The 15,543-nt window shown below is 36.2% G+C and overlaps 1 protein-coding gene across 1 annotated transcript in view; it reads right to left on the reverse strand.

The window, feature by feature from the left end:
* The window catches only part of DHX15 (DEAH-box helicase 15), a 52,215-nt gene that overhangs the window by 33,801 nt on the left and 2,871 nt on the right, over nt 1–15,543 (reverse strand). The window contains exons 2-3 of the mRNA XM_082603876.1: nt 11,656–12,091; nt 8,362–8,555 (exon numbers count right to left, since the gene is read on the reverse strand). Of these exons, the coding sequence (XP_082460002.1) occupies nt 8,362–8,555; nt 11,656–12,091 (630 nt within the window). The remainder of the gene's footprint in view (nt 1–8,361; nt 8,556–11,655; nt 12,092–15,543) is intronic.

Genomic DNA, 15,543 nt, shown 5'->3' on the forward strand with positions numbered 1-15,543 from the left:
ATTACACTTTTGTCCCTGCCAGGTGGGTCAACATAATATGTGACATGATGATCAACTTTTAGAACAGAAAAGAGAGTTGTACGTATGTATCCTAAGTTGTATGCTCCAGAAAAGCTTGAAAAAGATAAATCACACACACAAAAGCTATCAAATGTGTGAGATAACTACAGAAGAGTGAAAGGTGTCTGGAATTCCAGAATTCCAAAAGACTGAACTCTCTTAAATTCTAGAAAAGCAACACCTGTGTATTTTGCAAGTGTTTGAGGTTTAGATCCCACCTTTAGAACTAGACATTTTACTAAGTAATGGAACTCCAAAGGGCCCATATTCACGGAAATGGGTTTGTCCTACATTAACAGATTGACGAATGAATGTATAGGTTTTAAGCTAAAATAAAATGTTTAACGTTTTCATAAATTTTCTGTTTACCACTGTTTTTATTTTATTTATTTATTTATTTTAAATTTTGACTGCATTGGGTCTTTGTTGGTGCACACGGGCTTTCTCTAGTTGCGGCGAGCAGGGGCTACTCTTTGTTGCAGTGCACGGGCTTCTCATCGCGGTGGCTTCTCTTGTTGCGGAGCACGGGCTCTAGGCACGTGGGCATCAGTAGTTGTGGCTCATGGGCTCTAGAGCGCAGGCTCAGTAGTTGTGGCGCACAGGCTTAGTTGCTCCACGGCATGTGGGATCTTCCTGGACCAGGGCTTGAACCCTTGTTCCCTGCATTGGCAGGCAGATTCCTAAGCACTGCGCCACCAGGGAAGCCCTACCACTGTTTTTAGATTAACCCACTACAATCCAGTCAAGTGACATATGTGTCTCTGTTAAAGAAAAGCTACCCATATTAAAATGCCTACACAAACAGGTTTGTGTCTGGTAATTTCTTCAAAGTTATAATGGATCAAGACTTCTGAAAGAGACAATGACTAAAAGAAGTACTTACACACTTTCCTACCACATAACCTATTTTTGTTTAAAGCCCCTATCGGTAGAATAATTTTTTAATGACAATAGTAATGAACAGAAAAAGAACAAAGCTAAAACAGTTTGCATTTATCAGGAATAATATTAGAAGGCAGAACTACATATAGTACACTGATTTTATAAAATACTGTTCTTTTCACCAGCAAATATGGTGAGTCTAAACACCCTACCCTTCCTTCACAATGCCAACACTGTGAAATGGTTGATTACCCAAAAAAAGCAAACAATTTTTAAACATGCTTACAGTGAATGCTATTATACTTATTAAAGAACTACTGATAGTTATCAAATACCTTCATCCATCAAAACAATTTTTTTTTCCAATATCAGTTAGTACTTCTGTATGCCATGTGCACAAAAAAAGTTGATCATACATTTTAAGTATATAGAAGTCAGTTTAAAAAATGAAAGTTTTTTACCTCTTTTAAGTGACCTGGCTATTTCTGGACTCATCACTAACTTAAGAAAGTCTTCTGTGCATCTCCCAAATAGCTAGCACTGTATGCCTCAGTTCTAACTTCACAAACCTGATCCACAAGAACACAGTCATTTAAAAAAGCAAGACAGTTTGTTGTTCAATATTAAGATCTCCTAAAGGACAGCTCACATACAATCCACTAAAGCACAGTCTAAGTTTACTGTGTAGAAAAATAAATGTCTGATTCCGCAGACATTACATTAGTAAATAATGGTGGTTAAGAATGAAATAATGACTGAGTTTTTTCTTTCAATGTCCAATATTTGTTTAATAGGCTATTAAGTTTTTAGAACATAAATACTTATTAGGTTCTTAGAACTATACTACTAAATAAACAAGAATTCTGAGTTATTTCTTTAGGCCTAGGGTGTCATGAAAAAACTCCTGACATTAAGCATGCTGCGAACCAAAGCAGCATGGGAACTTCTACTCTACTTAAAATCTAGCTTATCTACCTAGTTAATCTGCCCACTTAAGTCTCTCCATCCTTCTCAGCTCAGATGAAATACCACCTCTTCTGTGAAATCATCTACACAATTCATGTGACATTCAAACTACCTTCTTAATTGCTTCATAGCTTACCTCCCCAACCAAGTCAGAAAAGAGCCAGCAACACTCAGTTCCTTTATATACATAATGATCCTTTCAATGGTAAAGGGATAAAGATTTATATAAGCTCACGTTCAGTTTGACATATTCTTAGCAAAAGCATTATCCAGTATGAGCAACACTAATCTTACTATAACCACAACACTATATTTAGCATGATATCGGTTACAATGAGAACAAATCACCATTAGATGTAAACAGTCACATGGAAAGGTACTATACAGTACTCGGAATAGTTTGCAATCTACAATGTTTTAACGCAATTCTAATATCAAAAAAATGGACAGGGACTCCCCTGGTGGTCCAGTGGTTAAGAATCCACCTTCCAATGCAGGGGACATGGGTTCGATCCCTGGTTGGGGAACTAAGATCCCACATGTCGCTGCAGGGCAACTAAGCCCGCCCACCACAACTTCTGAGCCCTCTCGCGTTAGAGCCCACATACAACTAGAGAGCCCTCGTGCCAAAACTGAGCCCTCGCACGGCAATCAGAGAGAACCTTGCGTGATGCAACAAAAGATCCCACGTGCCCCAACTAAGACCCAACGCAGCCAAATTAGTTAATTAATTATTTTAAAACCAGACCAAAAAAGCCAAACAGAAAACATCAAATCACACTTATCAAGTACATAGCCTCATAGTTATTAACTGGAATGCTGAAGATCAGCAGCCAAAGAATACAGCTTTATTTTTGGCAAACAGCCAAAATACATTTGGTGTGTATTTCAGAGTTAGGGATCTAATCAAGCAAAAGAAATGAACAATTGAAAAATAAGGAAACTAAATCATTTTTTTCAAAATATACTGCCTAGTCTGCAAATTTTCATAACTTTTGAAGGAAATGTTCTCCCATCTTCACAACAGAATTTACAAAGCTAGGATCAATGTGTAGGTTCTACTTAGTGTTTTTTTAAAATTTATTTGGCTGCGCCAGGTCTTAGTTGCAGCAGCATGCAGGATCTTTAGTTGCAGCACGCAGATCTAGTTCCCTGACCAGGGATCGAACCCGTGCCCCCTACACTGGGAGTACAGAGTCTTAACCATTGGACCACCAGGGAAGTCCCCTACTTGGTGTTTTTAAAGATGCTGGCACTGTAAACAAGAGAGACTTCTATAACTAATCCCTTGCGAGTGCCTAAGTATAAACACAAAGGTCAAATGTAATACTATATGCAGACCTTTAGGAAATCAAGTTAGCTTTCTATGAATTAACAAAAGCCAACAGAATTTTAATTCTAAGTGACAACAGTTATTTTTTTAGTCTATGACAGGAACTGCTTAAGTGGTAAATAGCCACATTTACTCTTTATTCCCACCCCTTTCTAAAGATCCACTAAAACTGCCTTTCCCTAACTTCAGTGCTACACTTGAATTAGAACAAAGCCTATCATATAACAGATGTTCAATAAAGTAGTTTATAATTGATGTTTGTATAATTAATGACCTCTAATGACCAGTTATCTGTTTCCACATCTTACCTCCAGTCCTAAAAGAATATTTGGATTCATTCATTAATTTCATATTGACAAGTAACGCCAACTTTTGATTCAAGCTAAAACCCCCGAATTGTAGTTCCATTGTTGATTAAAAGAAACTTTATTAAATTGGTTTTATAAGTCCATTTAAAATTAACCGGGTTAACTGGTTAATAAGATCCAATAATTTCTCAAACTGGAAATCTACCACCACTATCAGCAGCAGCAAGAGTAGAAATGTTGACTTAGCACTTTCTGGGTAACAGGAATTACTCCATGGGCTACACACAAATTACACATGTGATCTGAGAACAACCCTAAGATGTAGTTATTATCAGCTCCATCTTCTGAAAAAGCAGTAAGCTCAGGGGAGGTTAATTACGTGGCCAAAATCACAGCTAATAAGTGGCAGAGCTAGGACACAACTCAGGCACTGCAATCCTAGTCTGTACTCTACAATCTCTTTCCTTTTGATTCTCTTCTCAAGTCAACTTTTTAGAACAAGACTCTCTTGTTGGAAACCCACTCTGGAACCTCTAAGTAGTCCTTATGCAGCTGGTGCTTCGAACTGTTGTTTCCAGGGGTCCCAAAGAATTTGCTATGGCAATGTCTGATAAATCCTCCCCAAGGGTCAACCTTAGATATTCTATTTTACTGGGTTCTTACAGTTGTTAAATATTTTTGGATTCTCTCTCATCTTCTTGCCTAGACTGTCTTTTGGAGATTAAAAAATTCTGCCAGTTTCCGATCCATGTTCTGTGGAAAAGCACTTCCTTGGCTGGTTTGCTCAAAACTTCTCTCCCTCAAGTTTTACACAGGGCTTACCACACCTCAAAACCCAAGGCTTTATTTCTCCCCGTTACTTAATTAAATTTCAGCTATGTCCTGTGTTTTAACTTTCCTTGATTTTCTAGCATCTTGTCCTGAAGTTATATAAAAGATAAACATCTCAGGATAGTGCACAGTCATACAGAGCTAAAAGCATGTGTCCTCCAATAAAGAGCTGCAACACTTTCTGCTTCATCATTATCCTGGGTTGAGTTCTTAGTCCTGTGACATCCCAAAATTGACATAAATCTGATACCCAAAAGCAAAAGATTCAGAATAAAAGGCAAATTATGTACATCAAATCACTATACCTTCTCCACCAAGACAAGTTTAAACAAATCAGGGAAAATGTCTTTCCATGAAAATTCTACCCTCTCCATGATTATATTTAAGATTCACCCTTAGTCTACATTGTAGTGACAAATTTTCACACTCCTCTGCTGCCCCTTCCATGTCCTCAGAATTTTTTTTTTAAAGGATTCATGCACAAGAAATGTCTACAGATACAGACACAAACTCTCTTCCCAAAGGGTTTATGTTCCAATTAGGCAAGGAAAAAAACAAAAAAAAAACCCAATCTTTGATCATCCATACTGTCTACAAACCAGTCCTGAAATATCTCAAAAGCCATCTGCCATGGAAATGCTGATTCACACAAATGAGTTGGATACTTTAAATAATATGCAGACTACAGTGCATTCAAGTAAAAAGTACGATTTTTTTTCCCCTTCAGAAAATAAGTTCTTAAAAATGATGTTCCATGTGCCTGGAAAGATCTGCTTCTCTGTACCCCAATCCCTACTCCTGGCAAACCATTACTTTTAGTTCAGTCCTTGACTTAAAATTCTGCCTTCTCTTTTCTAGTCTCAACTGAATTCTCAAATGATGCTTTCATATACACTCCAAAATTCTCTTTCAGAGCCTAATCATAATTTTAAATTTTATATTTACTTTTTTATTTGCTTTACGTAGACAGGAACCAGATTTACTACTATACCTAGCACTGCCCAACATACAGAAGATACTCAATTATTAATTGACTGAATGAATGACTAAGCATTACTTGTGTAAATTACTGGATTCCCTCAATATCACAATCTCTCAGTAATTTGGCAGTTTGAGGAAAAAAAACAAAAAGGAAGCATACCACCTAAAATAACAGTGAAATTAGCTACTAAATTAATAACTTAAATATTATGATGTTTTCCCTAAAGTTCAAGACTACTAAACTGCCTTAAAAGTTATCAGCTCCTTCACAAAGGATGAAGAATGGATTTCTTAAAATTTGTTACAAGTCCAACTATAAAGTGCTTAAAATCCTGTGCAAAACTGTTATCAACCTCTTCCTTATATTAAAATGAATTAAGATATTTTTCACTGACTCATCACAAATTTGGCAACTTAATCTTTCTGACTATTCTGCTCTTCTTATAGCTATCTCATGAGGTACCCCTCCCAATAATGTGCATTCCAAGATGGCCAAAGGAACATAAATATACTGCAAAAGAAATACTTCAGGGAGGGGGATAAAAAAAAAAGATGGGAGCAGGGAAACACACAACAAACAAAATTTAAAAACCATTTAGCAGTGGTGGTTTTGAAAAGTAACTTGCCTACTGGGACTGGATAACTATTTAAGGCTAGTCTAACATACTGTGCACTAATTTACACTAGATCCAATCCTCTAAAATAGCATAATATTAGACCTAGAACCTAGACATATATGTGTCCCAAACACTGAAGAAACTATCTTTGGACCATTAATCTGTATAAAGATGATTTAAAGATATAATTAGGCTAAAGTACTCTCAAACTTATTTAATTAATAAACACGTATTTATTCAGTATACACAATGAATGAGGAAGGACATGGTTAAATTCTCAGCTCCTGAGACAGAATCTTTATAAGTTAGTCCTCTTTACCATCCTTCTATGGTGAAAATTAAAGGCTTCTTCTGGCTACACAGTAGATACATAAGCATTTTATATCTATATATGAAAATAGTTTATGGAGATTACTGATAGTTGTCTGATGTATTCACTCTTCCTACCCGATTAACTATGTAACCGATCCTCATTAAGTTAAAGCTTTAAATGTTGTGAACACTGGGTTCTCAAGAAATGAGTTGATAGACGACTATACAAAATACACATAGGGATTCATAAGACACTGCACTTAATGAAGCATTCCCACGAGTTAAAACTACCACTAACCCTGTACTACTAGGACTTGATATCACTTAAAGATAATACTAAGTTAGCTTCTAGCTCTTCAGAAGATTCTAGAAGAAATTCCAATAAGCTTACCCTGTCAAGAATTAAAGTTTTTTTTAATTTTACTATAGCCTCCAGAAACCATTCCATTAAGAAAATATCACAATGCCAAAGATACTTGCATTTTGAGCTTTCAAATCTGCTACTTGTCACTCCCTATTAACTGAACCAAAACCTTTCACAAGCACACAGCTTTTGAAAGCCTACCACTTCCTACTACAAAAATACACAACACACATTCTGCCCCAACACTGCATGTAACTTTCTCATCTCCGAATTTCCAAATTCTGTTCTCCCTGCTCAACTGTGGCTTTAAAAAAAAAAAATTCAATGCATACTGAATCAAATTTTAGAATATTATTCCTCCTAAAGGTGAGTAAAATCTGCCTTTTATTATCCTCAATTGCTTGACATTATCTAATCTTAAAGTAGTAAAAAAAATCATAAGTTAAGATTTTGCTTATGTAGTGTTTTTGTCAATTATATTGTAATTACAACCAACCAATAATGTGATTACACTAAACTAAAAAGATTTATTCAATGAAGATTAAGGTTTAAGCCAAAAACATGTCTCATAAAGACAAGCTGAAGTAAACACCTAAGTTCAATTGCTATTAAAAATGAAACAATCTGAAGTTCTAATGAAACAATATATCAAAGAAACTAAGAAATTGAAATGAAACTTGAGGGTAACAATGTTCTGATTATGGAAAAATTTTAAGTTGTGACATCACAGTTACATTTCAAGAAATCCTATCTTCGAGAGAGATGCACTGAAATATTTAGATGAAAGTGTATGATGCCTAGGATTTACTTCAAATTATATGGGACATATAAAAGGTTGAGATATGGATGAAATAAGACTGGCCAAGTTTGAAGATGCAAGACAAATAAACATGAGTTCATTACAGTATTATTCTACTTTTACATACATTTGATGTTTTCTGTAAAATATATAGTTTCCCCCATAACACAGTATGTACCTCTGCCATCAAAGACTCACGTCACTGTCCATGTAACATTTTATTCCCAATTGTCTTTTAAAAACAACCTGAGGGAGAAGATTGTATCATGACAAGGAAATTGTTTTTAAAAAATGATTGAAATGTCATACATACACAGAATAAACAAATTAAAAAAGGGGAAGATTTTCAAAAGAATTACCATCAGGCAACAAACATCACTACTTACGCAGAACGGAGGTGTTAAGATGAAGGTAAAGTATTAGGGAAATTCAAGAGGAACGAGGTCTTTGAGGAGACTCCAAGAGTATATCACAAGACAAAAGATTCCTCCTTTTAGCTCATAACATATGCATGGTAATAGCTGTACAGTTAACATTAAAAGCTCTCTCACCCAAATAAATCATACCCCTTCCCACACATCATTCGTTCTAAAAGTAACTGTCCTTTACTAAATGTATCACTTTACTTTTCTATCATATTTAAATGATCCAGAATTTCACCTAAGATATTGCACCAAGTAACTAAAAAATCTGACCTTTGAACTTCAATGACCACTGAATAGCTATACATATATTACTACCAAGAAAAAGAGTCCATATTAAAAAGTCAACTAGTAAGCATAAGAAGGTCTAATATGGATTAGTCTAAAGTTAGATGGCTTGAGACTCCACTAGCAAAGTCCCCTATCTGGTGGCAGAAAATAAAAACAGAGGGGAAAAAAGTGTTCATTTTTAAAGATAGTACTTACTTAAGAATGGTTTTTGCACTACTGCAGTCCTCAAATCGAATGGAGTAACCAACTTCCTGGCCCAACATCACATCCATTTCATCAGCAACTCTCTGGGCCACACTCATTGCAGCCACTCTCCTGGGTTGGGTACAGGCAACTCCTCTTTTGGGTCCTGGTAATGATCGCATGTACTCCACACACCACTGTGGAATCTATCAAATAATTTCACATTTGAATTAATTCTACTCTGCCTGCGCATCAGGTATATTTAACATGAAGTGTTTTATCTCATTCTAATAATTTAAAACAAAATTCAATTTAGGCACACCACAAATTATTACTTATGACTTAAACTTATAATAGCATGAGCTCTCCAAGCCAAGGAAGGGTAATGTATAACACTGATATGTCATAACTGCATTCCTTAGTGAGCTAGGTCCACTGAGGCTTTGCTGAATACGCTCTATAGTGTCAATGTTCCACCACCAAGCATTTCTCTATGCACTGGAAAAATTCCAACTTAGGAAAATTCTACTTCATAACAAATGTTAGTTCCCAAAAATATTCTAAGAAACTGTAACTTAGATTCCTATACAATTTAAGTTACAAATTTAGCTCATACTTGGTAAGCCAGCAGAATCTAACTCCTATCCTTCTCCCCTCAGAAGTAGGCACAATGGCAACACCTTAAGTACATCTTAAAAGTTAATTTTAGTTAACTATCAAACTCAAATTCAATAGGACCTATAGAAGCAGCAAAAGCACTTCCCTGAAGGAGGGCAATGAAGGGTAAACAAGGAAAAAAAAAAAGACCAACAAGCATAGGTAGTTGGTTGTTGCCATGATGACACTGCATTTCCTAGCTGTTCCATTATCAATAGAAACTAAGAGATCTGCTAATTTAATGGTTCTTCTCTACTCACTTACCTGGGAAAGAACCATGGGAAAAATCTAAGTGCTTACTGCATTAAATTGGAATCCACTCCTACAAGAAGGACATGATGGATCTCCATCAGAGCCTCCAAAAGCCTAACAGATTTCAATGCTACAGGAAACGTGGCAGTTTTTGGGCACAGGATTTGTACAGTGATATTCGAAGAATACTAGTTGTACTGTGGCCTCTCCCGTTGCGGAGCACAGGCTCCGGACGCGCAGGCTCAGCGGCCATGGCTCATGGGCCCAGCCGCTCCACGGCATGTGGGATCTTCCCGGACCGGGGCACGAACCCGTGTCCCCTGCATTGGCAGGCCGACTCTCAACCACTGCGCCACCAGGGAAGCCCTATTACTACATTTTAGTTAGGTTCCTTCTGCAATTTTGTTTGGAGAATTTCACTTTCTGATAGGCACAAAAAGATAACCAAAAATGGCTAACTATTCTTAATGGTTTTGAGTCAAAGTTTAATAGGAGTATGTGGAAAAAGCATTTGCATGAAATTCACTATTTACACTGTTGTTTCCCTTTGAATCCCCCAAATCCCTGCAATCCTAGGTATCCATGTACCTTAAGTATTAAAAAAAAAAAAAAATACTAATCCAAAAAAATCACAAATCTTGTTTTGAGTTCACCTGCCCTTCTTCTCCACTAACTGCTACTAAATAAACTCATCTCTGAAATAAGGTTAATCATATAAGACCACAGAAGGGTAATAGGAAATAAATATAACTTTGGCTATGAGACAAAGGGATAGAGTTTTAAATGCTGAACCCACCTATATCTACTGTGTAACCTAGGGCAACCCACTAAACCTCTCATAAATCAAAGCCTCACTTTGCTCATCTGGAAAATGGTGATTAACAACTTCCTTGCATGGCTGTTGAAAAACTTAAATGAGATAATACAAAGTACACAGTGCCTGGCTTTACCCAACTGCTGACTAAATGCGTGCTATTAATACTACACAAACTAGATAAGCCAGTTGAAATAATTATTAAAAATATAATATTAATAATCTTAGAGTTATATCTTTTCATGTATTTAATTCTTTAAATTTCCATAAGGTGATAAAAATAAACGAACAGTTTTAGCTTCCAACATTAGCATTACATTTCCTCCATTTAAAAAGAAAAACCATACTAAGGCTCAGTCTTATATAACAAGCGCCTCCAATCTGGGTTGCTATTGTAGCCTTCAAAATGCCTCTATGAAATACTCAAATTGACAGACTTGTGGCATTGTGTAACTTAAATTATACACATACAGGATAACCTGTATATGCAGTATGCTCAAATCTAAACATGTTCATAGGTACATAAACATGGAAAATCAGGCCCATAGGAAACACAGCGATCATTTCTGTGTAAGTTACTATTAAATTCATTTCAACACTTTCCTGAATTTTCCAAATTTTCTACAATAGCCAGGGGCTGCTATTTTTGTAAAATCTAAGAAATTTTCCGATGGGTCAGGCTCAAGCATCTGAAAATGAAAATATGGTTACCTCACTCATAGCAAGAACGTGCAAATTAAAAAATTACACTGAAATACCATTTTTCTCCTGTCAGATTTGCAAAAGTTCAAGTTCAGTAGTACACTCTAGTGGTTTCCCACATATGCTCTCATACATGCTCACGGAACGGTAAACTGATACGTTCCCTATAGAAGGCTATTTGGCTGTACGTTCCACAATTATAATCCATCTTCTGACCCAGTAATTTCTACTTCTGAGAATTTATCCTAAAGATATACTTGCCCATGCAAAACCATTAGAAGCAGCCTAAATGTCTATAACATGGACCTAGTAAATAATGGCTCATCCACGTTTGAGAAATATCCTAAATATATTTCTAATACAACACTAACGTGTGTTTAGTTCAGGGGTGGGGAGGACGGGGACACTATTGGATGGAGGTCTCAAGTAAAAAGACTTTACTTAGCTCTTCTATTTTTTTTTAAAAGAATAGATAATATTCACATAGTTCAAAACAATTATAAAAACAAAAACAAAGAAATGAAAATGACAAAACAAAACCACTCTAATGGTTCAGCTCTCTCCACCCAAGCACTGGAAAACCTTGTGCCCCCAAATATGTACCACCCCAGATTCAAAGTGGGTGGGACAGTATCACTGCCATAATTTACATAATAAAACTGGAAAAAAACAGCACCGCTGTTTTTCCAAAGAGACTCAGGAAAATAGGTACTTCCCTACAGGATTCCGACCCCGTAAGTCACTAAAAATTGCTAAACATAAAAGCAGCTATGCTTCAAAAAGTTCTGATAGCCAGTGAGAATAACAACCAGAACCAAATACGCAACATTTAGTAAACGTAAACGTTAATAAAGTACGTACTGTGGTATTCAATAACTCACCTGTGTTGTTTTACCAGACCCAGTCTCACCAACAAGTACAAAGGATTGATGTCTAACCAAAATATCTGTAAACCTATCCTTGTATTCCCAAACAGGGAGCTGAAGCCGTTTCTTCAGAATATCATAGTATCGAGGCGTATGGGGTAAGTTGGTAAATGGATTAATGCACTGTGGGAGTGATGTGTGTCCTGCATGTCCTGTGTGTGTAGAATGAGCAGAATGTGTTGAATGTGCTGAATGTGCCGAGTGGGTTGAGTGAGCTGAATGGGACGCTTTTAAAGGTGGTAATCCAGCACTGATAAGCATAGCATTCGTGGAAGCTCGCAATTCTTTCTCCTTTTCTTTCTCCCTCTCCCGCTCTCTATCTCCTCTATCTCGTTCTCGTTCTCGATCTTTAGACCGATCTTCACGATCACGGTCACGATCTCGATCCTTCCTAAAAAAAATAAAATAAAATAAAAAAAATTTACAACTCAGATTCCAAATTTTACGCAAAATGTTCATAGCGGCGTTATAGTCACAAGAAAGTAAATGTCCAACAAACAAATAAACTGATATAAAACTCGAAGTATCAGAAACAATGAAAAAGAACTTGTAATCAAGGATTCTCCATGCCTCATCCATAAACATCTTTCCCTTCCTTAATGATGCTTCAAATTCTATTAAGGAACAGTCTCTTTCCACCTTTAGCCATCAGCTGAGATAACACAAGAACTCATTCTGCATGTAAAATCCTTTCCTTCTTAGAAATTAAAGACTGAGGGCAGTGTGGGAAAAAGGTAGGGACAAATTAGGCAAAAAGAGAATGGCATCAGAGTCTTTCCCAGATTCTCCTTTAGGTTACATGAAAAGGTATTTTCACACTGAAAGTATGTTCAAAATTTAGCAAGAACTAAGTCTTTTATTGCTTCTGGCCTCAAAGACAATTCCACCTCACATTACAGTAATACAAACAAAATTCAGAACAAAATTCTGAGTTAAAGAATTAGCAAGTTTGTTTTCCTAAGTTAACACTTCCCAAATTTTGTTCAAAATGCATACATTGCTCTATAAGGAAAACTAAAACTTTTTATTCTTGTTTTCATTGTTTACTCTTGCATGTATCCTTAACAGCAATAGTAAAAAACACTGGAAGTACTTTGTAAAACCTATGTATACTTTGATCATGCATAAAGTGAAAAGTAGCTCATTTAAAAACAAGCTTCGGGCTTTCCTGGTGGCGCAGTGGTTGGGAGTCCGCCTGCCGATGCAGGGGACGCGGGTTCGTGCCCCGGTCCAGGAGGATCCCACATGCCGCGGAGAAGGCTGGGCCCGTGAGCCATGGCCGCTGAGCCTGCGCGACCGGAGCCTGTGCTCTACAACGGGAGAGGCCACAGCAGTGAGAGGCCCGCGAACCGCAAAAAAAAAAAAAAAAAAAAAAAAAAAAAAAAAAGCTTCACTGAACACTATTAAGTTGTTTAAAATGTTTAAATTATGCAGATGATCACCATATTAATCTTAGGTCATTTAGCCAATTCCAGTATCTACTTCTAGTTACTAGAGATGATCCCTAACCAGTAAGAATTTTAAAATTACCTACGCTTATTCATTTTACTAATCTAGTTTACTTCAGACTAAATCCTATAGCAGACAAGTGTGCCACAAGGTGTTTGGACTCAGATTTGAAACAGTGAGGCAACATGGAACCATGACACAAGCTGCTAAACATGTCATGTTCCTTATCCATAACACACAAAAGACATACAAATTTCCCATGCCTCAATTATCAGTAGCAGACTAGGGAAGACCATTCATTCTGATGCAATGGCACATCAGCTGGGCAACAGTTACTCCCCTTCGTAGAATACAGCTAAAATGCTGAGCCCAGCATGAGTTAGGATGGTTCCCCAATTACAAAAATAGTAAACAGACCAATTATATTTGATATTGTCCCTTCTAAAATAAATAATTCTATTCCACAGGAACTTGCCTAAATAGAGAAAAGCCTTATTATATGTACACAAATATTCATACACACATATATTTTTTACATATATATAATCTTTTCATATATGTAGATATAAAAAGCTATTCTCCTTTCCCCCAACCCAATGTTCACCTTCTACAGAATTACAGGACATACAAGCTAGGATCTAAGCTTCTCATCTCATCTGGCATGAACAGAAAGAAATCAAAGGAACCTAAAGGATAACCTACTCAGCATACAAAATAAAGTCCCCTAACTCAGAACTTAAGGTTCCTGGCCTATCTTCGCAATAGACCGTCAACCATCCTTTCTTTGCTTCTCTCTTTTGCTCCAGTTTAAGGTGCTTGTAATTAAATAAGTATTTGCACAGCCCCAAAATGTGAATGAGAAAAAGTTTACAACAGGATAGTTAGATACGTGTCCAGCAAAGTGAGAAGCACTGTAGTCAGGAATGTATTCAAAGACTAGACATTTTATAGTTCATAGAACATAAAGAATCCTTAAAGAACATCTGGTCTAAATAATACATGTTTTTCAAGGGCCTACTTCACCAGAAACTTTATTACCAAAAATAACTGCAACAGAGGAAGCATAAAATACATTCTGAAGACACAAAAATTAACTGCTGACCATGAATTGGGGTTTAACTCTAGTATAAGAGTAAAAGGAGCATGAGCACCTAGATCACAGTTGCATAACCACTGGAAAGGTATAAGCCTCAATTTACTAATCTGCAAAGCGAGAAGTATTAATAAAATAGTCTCTTAGATTAAAATAAGAAAGCAAATTCAATCACCTAGAAATGTTGCCTGTGATTCAAACTATCTACCTTCAACAGGAAAGGGAAGATAAAAATTAAGGGTCAGTTGGGGGGGCCCTCAAACCCACTGCTTCATAAATATATGCAGAATATTGTGTATATGCATGTTTTCTTTTTTAAACAGGCACCTTTATTATAAAGGAGTTTGTTACTTAGAAGATTTACTAATCGAGGTATAATGCTTAAAAAACTAATTATCAAAGCCGTGATCACTTAGCCACAATACTGGCAGGGAGAGACACAACAAGACACAGTTGTTTAGCACGTGGTTCAGTATTTTATCTCAGCTTAATCCTGGCTCAGCATTTAAGCTAACTATGTGACCACATTTATTTCTTTCCTCATCTTTAAAAAGCTCTTGTGGGGTATTGCAAGGGTTAAATGAGTTAATATATGTAATGTGCTTAAAGTAGTGCCTGGTACATAATAAATGCCCAATAAACATTGGTTATCATTTATTTTTTAAATTTAAAATACCACATTAAAATTCTACATGGAGTAACAGATACTAAAGAAATGCTAATGAAGATGTAAATTGGTTATCAAAATCAGAGTATTTTAAACAAGCATTGCTTTCAATCTGGTAATCTCACTTTCAGGGACTTCTAGGGATATAAGTACACATAAGGATGTTCATCACACTTTTCACTTGTAAGACTAGGAAACTACCAAAACATCAGTGCACAGAAAATTGGTTAAATAAGTTTGATACCCCTTTACAAGTGGAATACTATGCAGCCAATGAAAAGAATAATGTACATCCATTCCAGTTTATGACATATTTCTGGGTGAATTTTTAAAAATCAAAGCACAAATAATATATTAAAAGATCCTACTGGTATCAAATAGGATACCTGTGAATAAATACGCAGAGATCTAAAAAAAATTTCATCAGGGATTAAATAAAGATGGGGATGAAGATTTCTGATAATTTTTTTCCCTTTTCTTTATATCTTTATGAATGGACGTTTCTTGTGTTCCCTGGGGCAAGTTACTTAACCTCATCACGTAACTGCAGTGAAAACCTGTTTATAAAGCACCTGAAATAGTTTTGGGAACACTGTACGTATGTTATCTTATCTATGTTTCACATTTTTAATCG

Source organism: Mesoplodon mirus (assembly GCF_964341445.2).
Source record: "Mesoplodon mirus genome assembly, chromosome: 2".
Classification (NCBI taxonomy): Eukaryota; Metazoa; Chordata; class Mammalia; order Artiodactyla; family Ziphiidae; genus Mesoplodon; species Mesoplodon mirus.